Here is a 10139-nt window from a genome sequence, read left to right on the forward strand (position 1 = left end):
CCCCCCCCCCCCCCCCCCCCTTTAACAAGCCAAGATGTCAGACGCCGGCTCGTCGCTGCCGACGGACCCCCTGCTGCCTCTGACCTCCCCGCGTGCCCCCCTGCAGCTCTCCTTCCCCTTCCTGAGGGAGGGCAGTCGCGTCTGGGAGCGGGAGCGGAAGCCGGCGCAGCCCGGGGAGCCGCCCAGCCCGCTGCCCACCAAACGCACCCGCACATACTCGGCGTGAGTACCGCCGCCGATCAGACGCCTCGCCTCCGCTTTCCCCTTTCACAGAAAAACCAAAACCTGTCCCCTTCCTCCTCCTCCTCCCTCCTTTTCCTCCCCCTCCTGCAGGACAGTACGAGCCAGATCAGGTCCCGTGTTCAGAGGGGTGTGCAAAAACTTCTCCAGGTCTCAGGGTCACGGGTTCATACGTCCCTCTCACGGCGGGGAGGATATCTTCGTCCACATCTCCGAGTGAGTCTCTCAGCTCAGGCTGACAGGATGCGTTTCACAAGTGTTTGTTTTTTTAAAAAACACAAAGTATTGTTTGCACTACAGGGAGTAAAAAATAAATTCATAGAAGTCTTTGACACAAATCAGTTCAAAGAAACTGCTGAAAGTTGAAGAGTCCGATAAAAAGCTGCTGCTTCTTTTTACCTGACGCCCGTTCTTCCACTCATAAATCTGCATTTTGCCCAAATGTCGCCAGGCCTAAATGAATACAGCGCCGTGCAAAAGTCTCGAGTCGTGCCTCGTTCCTTTACGTCAGGGGTGTCAAACTCCGATCNGCTTTCCTGCATGTTTTAGACGTGTCCTCGCTTTAAAACACCTGCTTTAAATGGACGACTTGTTGCCGTGCTCCTGTAGAACTTGCTGATTTGGTGAGGAGGTCATTAAACCACTTAACTCAGGTGTGTTGGAGCAGAAAAAAAACCTAAAACTCCCAGGATAGTGGCCCCGAGGCCTGGAGTTTGACACCCCTGCTTTACGTTTTGCTTCAGGAGAACCAGGCGTTCCTGTAATCTGGAACAGTTCTCCAGGCTTTCGGAAGGTCTTTTTCCTGAGTTTGGGAATTCTCCTGAACTCTAATGATGGAGCAGTGTTACGTCCGCACACAAGACTGAATCTTTGGGTCTTTTTCTTACTAGAAGCCTGGCACAAAGACGCAGCTTATTCTTTTTATTTGTTGAATCTGCCGAAAATACCAAAGATAACGTAGTTCGATGACCAAAACAAAATGGCAAACGGAGAGGAGGACGTCGCCACGGAGAAGGAGACGAGGAACAGGAAGTATTCCTTCAGACGTGACGTGAGCGCGCGCTGTCATTAAAAGATCTGAGCTGCTTACAGGCCGACAGCCTGTTGAGGAAAAAATATAAACAATCCATGTGGGATTAAACAAATGTCATAGTCTGAAACTGCTGTTGGTTAGTTTACAGTTTATAAACGCTAATCTGAAGCGCGCTCACGTTGTTTACGAGTTAGCATCCGGTTAGCTTCAAGTTAGCATCGTTAGCTCTCTCCTGCCGTCTTTATGTTGTCGTGTGCTGATGTCATGACAACAATCTGGGAGTAATTGGTCCTCACCGTTCCACGTTCCCAAATCGGTCGTTATTTGCGTTGTTTTGACGGCCATGACGGTCCTGGTGATCACCAGAATCCGAATCTTTAGAGTTTTTCTTATCTGATTCCGGAGATCCAGCCATTGGTTCAGGCTCATGCTGGTATGGGTGAATATCCATTACTCCCGCAACGTCTTCTGGCATTTCTTCTCCTTCAAAAAAGGCTTCATCTTCATTTTCCATTAGTAAACAACCGGACAGTAGCGGCGTTCTTGGCTGGACGTGAACTCCGCCCAACAAAATCACCCACTTCAGAAATGATTGACTTAAACGCTAAAAACAGTTTATTTAACTTTTAGGACCGAAAAATGGCTCCCTGCAATGTTGTGTGGATGTGTTTGACTAAATGACTGAGATTTGATTTCAGCTCATCTTTAAGTAACAGAACAGCAGCAGCAGGTTATGTTGGAACACGACTGTAGCGTGGGAAGATTTCATGAAAGTATGCTGAAAAGATTTTTTTCTGATGTTACAACGGTTTCCTCCCTCCAGTCGTTCCCTAACTCCAGGATCATTCTGACTGTTTGACTTCTCCTTTCCTTCCCCCCCCCCCCCNCGACAGCATCGAGGGGGAGTACGTGCCCATGGAGGGAGACGAAGTCACATACCGGGTGTGCCCCATCCCCCCCAAGAACCAGAAGATCCAGGCCGTGGAGGTGATCATCACCCACCTGAACCCAGGCACCAAGCACGAGACCTGGTCGGGTCAGATCATCAGCTCGTAGACGAGCGGGGGGGGGCGGTGTCTAATTTTAGGATGGGGGAGTGTCAGAGCAGAGGCGGCGCGGGGCGTTGAGATTAGGCTTTGAATGTAAATGTTTGAATGTTTTCTCGTGAAGGCCACGGATTTATCTTTTTTTTTTGTTATTAGCTCCGTTCGGGGATTAAAAGTTGGGTTTAGTACGTTAGAGAGTGTGTGTGGGGGGTGGGGTGGGGGGCTGGAACAGAAACATAGGTGTTTAGAAGGTGACATCTCGGTCGGATGTAGGTGGAAACGATAGTTGTACTGGAGGCTAAAATGTGGAAAACAATGCTGCCATACTGACCTAAATGACCTGAAAGATGAAAACGGAGGTCTCAGACAAACATTCCTGCCAAGTCAACGACCAGCGGTATTTAAGTGTTTGGCTTCATTTGTGTTCACAACATCGCAGATGGAGATAAAAAACTAAGCCGTTTCGCCGAACTTTGGGTCAAATTAACGCGTATTCCAGGTCTTTTTCTTTCCCGATGGGCGGTGAACGTCTGCGCGGATGGTTTTTTGCTTTCACACACATCGTTTGTCCCGAAAGGAGCTGACAGCTGTTTGGAGATAACGCTTAAATATTTAGTCAACTATGGCGGTCTGAGAGTCCAGTGGGAGAGACGGTATAAAAAGTTAGCAGGGCAGGCCTGCCGCTGTAGGGGTGGTGGTGGGTGGGGGGCATGAAGCAGGACAGAGGGTTTGAGGGCCGGGAGGAGGTGGTGGTGGGGGACGAAGCAGAGGACAGAGCGATGAACTCTGTGGCTGCAGAGGCAGCTGGGTTGGACAGGTTGGAACAGAGGACGGTCCCCGTCCACACTGCTCCAGGTGGGCTTAAAGACTGAGGCTTTCTGCTGCTTCTGTCTAAATTCAAGGCTGAAATGTTCAAAACTCCTTTTTTTATTTATTTTTCGGTGTGGCCACGTGGACTGGACATTGGAGCTTTTTGTTTATTTTTAAATATTCTGTTTTGCAAACGCTCTCTATGACTTTACATCCCAGGAAGCCAAAACAACAGGAGCGTTTTTTATCCCTTTTTTTTTTTTTTTTTTTCCTTCATCTAGGCTGAAATGGTGAATCACTAAAAAGGAAACTGGAAACCGTAAAGGAAAACGAACACAAAAAAAAATTACTTTCTCTGCATTTTAACATGTTGTTAATGTTAGCCAGCTCGCCCCCTGGTGCCACAGTATAGGTATTTCAGCGGGGCTGTATTTTACCAGGAAAGAAATCCGTTGAGATTATTCATCTCTTTTACAAGGATGTCGTGGTTTTAGTGAATAATCTGAACATTTTGGTTGAAAAACTGACCCTTGCTGGCAAAATGAATCACAAAGAGGACTTTCTCGATATTCAAAACCTTCAAAATAAGACGTAGTTTGTTCAGATATGTCGATGTTTTTTTTTGCACTTGGCAACATGCTCGTTTTGTTTACAAGGGCGCCAGTTTAAAAACTTGATTTTTAACAGTCTGGGATTTCTTTCCCCAAGTTTCCCAGTGCAGTCAAACATTATACAAAGGGATTTCCCCAGCATCAGAGAAGAAACTGGACAGTTTCAAAGGAAATTACAAGGATTATGAAACAAAGGATTGTTTCTGAAGACATACCTGGTAGAAAATTTAGAATTAACGGTGGATTAGGAAGCCTGTATGCAGTTTTAGTTACCGGGATCACTAGATGGCGTCTTTATGGACTCCATTTTTATGCAAAGCTTCACTAACCTTGCGCCGCAGCCTGAGCTCATTCTGTCTTACAGCTCGAGGTCACAAAATGATCAGTAAAATAAAATATCTGGAGCACTGTAGACAGGGCTTTAAAGTCAGCAGCTCACCAACCGTGGGTTGGGTGAACGAAGGAAAGGAAACGGTTTGGCGTTTTGAAGAAGTCGAGATTATTTGCGTTATCGTGGTCCGTTTTATTAGTCGAGTAATTTATTTCTAAAACAGAATCCGTGGCGGGCTGTCTTAGCTTAGCATGACCACTGAAACCCGAGGGAGCGAGCTCGCCTGGATGGGTTTTAGAGGACATGATAAAGAGGTTTTGTTTTTTTTTTCTTTCTGACGGTATGCAAAGCAAACTCCCGACGGAGTTCTTCCCTCAAATAGAAGACGCCGCTTGGCCTCTCTACAGGAACGCGTTTACATCACACATCTGCAAACTCTACACAAGTTTAATAAAAGGATTCGGGGCTTGTATGTCTTTGGTCTGTTTATCCCAACAATCCCACACAACGAGACAGGAAACGATCCGGCCTTCGATTAATGACAAGACGCGCCTCGCGGTGTTCCGATTTCATCAGAAACGACAGAACAGAAGGGGGTCATCCTGTACGATTCTCCTAAACTTAGCTATTCATTAACCTGATGGTAAAAGAACCTTTCCAAACAGGCTCCGTCTCGCAATTCCAGTCCGTTTCCTTTTAACGGCGGCCAATGGAACGAGTCAAAGCGCGGCATTAAAAACTCAGACGTTCGCCTTAAAGAGACGAGCTGAACTGATGTCTTGACCAGACATTTAAAAAAAAATGACATACCTCCAATAAGGGCCTTAGAAGAAAGGATTTATTAATGTTTTGTACGTTACGTAGCGTAGACACAGAGTTGTTTGATTAAGAAAAGGACGAGCTAAGCAAGAATTAAATCATCAAAGTTGATGGTTTTTGTAGACGTGGGTGTTCGTGCTTTAGTAGTGCTAGTTCCAAAGCATTAATAAATCCTTTATAAGGAAGCTGTTTGGATGAAGTGGTACTAATAATTCTTATGAACGCCTTTTTTTTTTAAAGAGTTCCTAATATAAACTCATAAAATTTAATTTCGAACATGTAAAGGAGGACAGTTCAGACCTAACCTGGAGCTAACCAGCAGCTAAATGTAGCTAACGCCACGACACACAGGCTTCATTTTGTTTTTAACTCTGTGTGTGTGTCAGCAGACAAGCGTTTATGCAGCTGTGAAGAAGTGTCTGTTTATGTCTCGTACCAAGAACACCATAGGTTGGTTGTTTTATTTTAATATTAGCTAAAAATGAACCTGATATTTCACTTAGGAAGGGCGAGTCTGAGGAAACGAAACTGCAAACTTTTAGGTGAAAAGCTGAATACTTGAGTTTTTGTTTTGTTTTCATTTTTCTTGTGTCGTACACGGATAAAAAAACAAAAAAAAAAAAAGCAAAGTAAAAGCTTCCGGATGTAAGTAAAATCACTTTATTTATTGACTTATTTATTTTTATTTGTAGCTACGAAAACATTAGGTGTTTAAAATAAAAAGAGAAGAGAAGAGATGCTGTATTTCTGTGTTTCGGTTTAAAAATCGTTTTTTTTTTTTTTTTTTTTTTTTTTTTTCAAATCTACGTAACGTTTGCCTCATTTCCAGTTGTTTGGATTCCCGTGTAGATGTGTCGTGTTGGAGTTCGGCTCGTCTTCTTGTTCGTCTTCACGTTTTTGTTTATTTCCCCCTGAGTGGAGCGTGTTGACTTCGTCACGTGTTCTCGAGCACTTTTGTTTGTTTGTTTTTTTATTCAAACCAATGTGAGACTGGTCTTTTCTTGTTCAGAAGTTTGAATAAAACGTTTACAAGAAGAAAAGCACACGCGTTGGAGTCATTTGTTTGTTTTCCGTGATTCGGAGCTGATCTCGTGACTTTTCTACGGCAGGGGTGTCAAGCTCCAAAATTCAAAACTTGGTCCTAGCCAAGAACTGATATCGATCAATATTTCTTGAAAACATACATAAATCACCCCTGGTATTAGTTGTAATATGTCAACTCATCTTTTCCCAGATCTATATTATATAGAATTTAGAGCAAACAGACTTTAATGAACAAAGAAAAATAGATCAAGCTTGTAAAGACATCATTAGCCTTCATTTCTGATGCCTTCTTATGATTTTTCCTCCATTAAAGCAGCTAAAAAAACATCAACAAAACCCTGATCATACAGCTGCTAACATTTAACTTTAAAACAAGAAGAACAAACAGAAAAAAGACGACATCAATTAAAGCAGACTGATACTCAGAGACATTAACTCGAGTCAGACGTGTGATATCGTTTATCAACAGGAGTTGGATCGGTCGGTCCGCTGCTCTCTGTTACTCTTCTGGCGTCAAAATCAAAGATTACTGAGAAATTAAAGCTTCACTTTCTTGGTTTTAAAGTAACCGTCGGGAGAAGACTTCACTAAATGCGCTCAGTTTTTTATTTTTTAAGCAAAATGAGAAGTGACAGAGACTCGATCTGTCACACAATGAAAAAGGCCAAATCTAATCATACTTAAATGGGGGCCAGATAAAAGGTTACCGGGGGCCGGATCTGGCCCATGGGCCTTGAGTTTGACATGTGTGGTCTACGGTAAAGGCAACAGGTGAAGGCATTATAGATCAGACAAATAAATGAAACTCTTAATATCCCATTTACGGGCGCTGCCATGTTGGAATATTAGAAACAACGAGGGTGTTAACTACAACTAAACATATTAGTAAATAAAATTTTTAAAAAAGGAATAACTGAGCATACAGCAGCAAGGTAAGAACTACATGAATCAACAGAAGTCAAAATCTTGGGGGGAAAAAAATATATGATGTGTATTTTTTTTTTACACATCAGGACTGATGAGCTAATGCCTAGTCCGAAGGCAGACCGAAGCGGATTGCTGCCGCCTTAAAACAGCTCTCGTCTCCAAAGTGACCGAGCGGTTCATGAATAGTTCGCCGCAGTCCAAACACAGTTGTCTCCACGGTTACTCACAGGCTCCTGTAGCTTCTGGGCTCGCCTGGGATCGAGTCTCCATCTGTTTCTGTTCGAACAGCTGTGGAATCGCGCTTCTCTGAAAGAGTCTGGGTTTGGCTGCTGCCAGGAGAACAGTACACGTCTGACTGCATTGTGCCAAGTGTAAAGTTTGGTGGAGGGAGGATCATGGTGTGGACATGTTTTTCAGCAGTTTAGTTCCAGTGAAAGGAACTCTTAATGCTGCAGCATCCCAAGACAATTTGGACAACTTTATGCTCCCAACTTTGTGGGGACCAGTTTGGGGATGGTCTCTTCCTGTTCCAGTGCACAAAGCAAGGTCCATAAAGGCATGGATGATGGAGTTTGGTGTGGGAGAACTTGACTGTTCTGCACAGAGTCCTGACCTCAACCTGACAGAACACCTTTGGGATAAATCAGAGCAGAGACTGTGAGCCAGGCCTTCTGTCCAACATCAGTGTCTGACCTCACAGATGAGCTTCTGGAAGAATGGCCGAAACTTCCCATAAACTCTCCTAAACCTGTGAAAAGCTTTCCCAGAAGAGCTGAAGCTGTTAGAGCTGCAAAGGGTGGACCAACATCAGATTAAACCGCTATGGGTTAAAAATGGGATGTCAGTCAGGTTTCTATGTGTGTGGGAAGGGAGGCAAGTGAATACTTTTGGTAACATAGTGTATTTTTAATCTCTGACAGGGATCAGCTGCTATGAGGACAGGTTTTCCACAGTTTTATTTCTCCTGCCGTCCTGTTGACCTAAATAAGGACAATGACTTATAGTGGATATTGGCAGGTTTTTTAAAACTTTATTTTTTATTTTTTAATACAAAGCAAACAATCAGCCGAGCCAAACAGACGAGCTCACCCCGGAAAAAAATCTATAATCCAAACATGGTTTCTGCCAGCTCCAGTCGAGTCACATCCCCCAGTCATTCATCTCATGTACCAGCAAACCTTCCTGGAACAATGATTTGATTAATTCTTCAGCTGCTGAAACGGAAAGAAAAAAACACTTATTTTTGTCTAAAACCTGTTGCAACAGATTATTATATATATCTGTGGAGGATGGGTTGTTTGCTTGCGGCGGCTCGGATTAGGCTTCGGAGATACGCGCCGAATAAAACCATTAAGTGGTTTAATTGCGGGGAAAGGATTGCCCAGCCAAGCGAGAACCCTCTTGTTTGGTTCGGTACAATGTTTTTGCCGGCTTGTTTTTATTGCAGCTTCAACGTAAAGTTCATCCGTTATCTGCGGATACAAAGCAAGGTCTATAAAGGGGGTGTTATCTGGGAGAGGTTTTACGGCCCGGTCAACCTTTGTTCTTCGCTTTGCTTTTCCTTTTTTTTTTCTTCTCCATGTCATTGAGAAATTGATGCGCTCCGTGTTTGTTTTTCTTTGGCGTGTGAGCCAAGAGGCTGACGTCTCCTTTTTATTATTTTTCTGTCTTCTCGTGGTTTGTATACACAACCCCCAGTTCTGGAGAAGCTGGGACGTTGCGTAGACTATAAACAAGATATTTAATGTTCAAACGGATCAACTTCATTGATTATTTTGGCAAATATTCACTTATTTTGACTTTGATGCCTGCAACACGTTCCAAAAAAATGGGAGACCGGTCTGTACTGCAGGGAGGGGCCAGTCTAGTACCCGCGCTCTTTTACTACGAAGCCACGCTGCTGGAACACATGAGAGTACAACGTTCCTTTAAATTCGGGTCCGAAGTTTACAGGATACTCACTGTTGGAACACGTGCAGAACGTCTTGCTGAAATAAACAGAGACGTCGCTTGGATGGCAGCAAATGTTGCTCCAAAACCTGAATGTACTTTTCAGCATTAATGGGGCCTTCACAGATGTGCATGTTACTCATGCCATGGGCACTAAATACACCCCCATACCATCAGAGAGGCTGGCTTTTGAACTTCCCTTTAACCAGGAGGACACGACGTCCATGATTTCCAAAACCAATTTGAAATGTGGACTCGTCAGACTACAGGACACTTTTCCACTTTGAGTCAGTCCATCTCAGATGAGCTCGGGCCCAGAGAAGCCGGCAGAGTTTCTGGGTGTTGTTGATATACGGCTTTCTTGTTGCACAGCAGAGTTTTAAGTTGCACTTGTAGATGTGGAGATAAACTGTGTTCACTGACGATGGTTTTCTGAAGTGTCCCTGAGCCCATGTGGTAATATCTGTTACAGAATGACGTCGATTTTTAAAGCCGTGCCACCTGAGGGGTCGAAGGTCACAGAAATTCAACAGATTTCTCCAGATTCTCTGAATCTTTTGATGATATCATGGACTGCAGATGACGCAATCCCTAATTCCACGCAATTGTACGTTGAGAAGTGTTGTTGGACTATTTGCTCACGCAGTTGTTCAGAAAGCGGCGAACCTCGCCCCAGCCTTGCTTGTGGACGACTGAGCCTTTCAGGGATGCTCCTTTTATACCCAATCATGACACTCACCTGTTTCCAATTAACCAGTTCACCTGTGGAATACTCCAAACGGGTGTTCCTCAACTTCCCCAGTGTTTTGTTGCCCCCTAATATTTGCAAAAAAACAATGAAGTTGATCCGTTTGAACATTAATATCTTGTCTTTGTAGTGTATTCGCAAATCGTCTTATTCTGTTTTTATTTGTTTTACAGAACGTCCCAACTTCACTGGAATTGGGATTGTAGCTCTATGTTGAAGCAATAATTCAGCTTCCTTTAACTGGGGGTCTGGGACAAAGGGGATGAACTTCTAGAAGTTGTAGTCTGACCAGAGTGATGAGTTCATGGCTTCTCCAAGTGCTGGTCGGTGAAGGACCCGCAAGAAAAAATGAAGCAACTTACAAAGAAGTTGTAAGCCGAGTTGTCCATCTTCCTTTTAGCGACGAATGCAACAATCCGATGTTTTGCGACACCTGAGATGCAGCTCAGGCGCCTCCGTTTCTCCTGAGACGTTTCTGCGTCCTGACTGGAGTCCAGCTGTGGCAACTCCAGCTGATCGGACAGCCAACACGGTCATGTTTCAGAACAGTGAAACCCGCGGGATTGTGTGCAGACCTTTG

General features: G+C 44.2%; 1 protein-coding gene across 1 annotated transcript; it reads left to right on the top strand.

Annotated features, from left to right (window-relative positions):
* Positions 1-8: 8 nt before the first annotated feature.
* csdc2a (cold shock domain containing C2, RNA binding a) lies at positions 9-5546 on the top strand. The gene is made up of 3 exons (XM_017416112.3): positions 9-222; positions 334-456; positions 2167-5546. The coding sequence occupies exons 1-3, from the start codon at positions 35-37 to the stop codon at positions 2327-2329; spliced, it is 474 nt and encodes a 157-aa protein (XP_017271601.1). The 5' UTR covers positions 9-34; the 3' UTR covers positions 2330-5546.
* Positions 5547-10139: the final 4593 nt, after the last annotated feature.

The sequence above is a fragment of the Kryptolebias marmoratus genome, linkage group LG17 (genome assembly GCF_001649575.2).
Source record: "Kryptolebias marmoratus isolate JLee-2015 linkage group LG17, ASM164957v2, whole genome shotgun sequence".
Classification (NCBI taxonomy): domain Eukaryota; kingdom Metazoa; phylum Chordata; class Actinopteri; order Cyprinodontiformes; family Rivulidae; genus Kryptolebias; species Kryptolebias marmoratus.

Coding starts and splice junctions, on each gene's coding strand:
- csdc2a (XM_017416112.3), top strand. CDS start 35: ATGTCAGACGCCGGCTCGTCGCTGCCGACGGACCCCCTGCTGCCTCTG. Junction 223..333: donor CGCACCCGCACATACTCGGC/GTGAGTACCGCC, acceptor CCCCTCCTGCAG/GACAGTACGAGCCAGATCAG.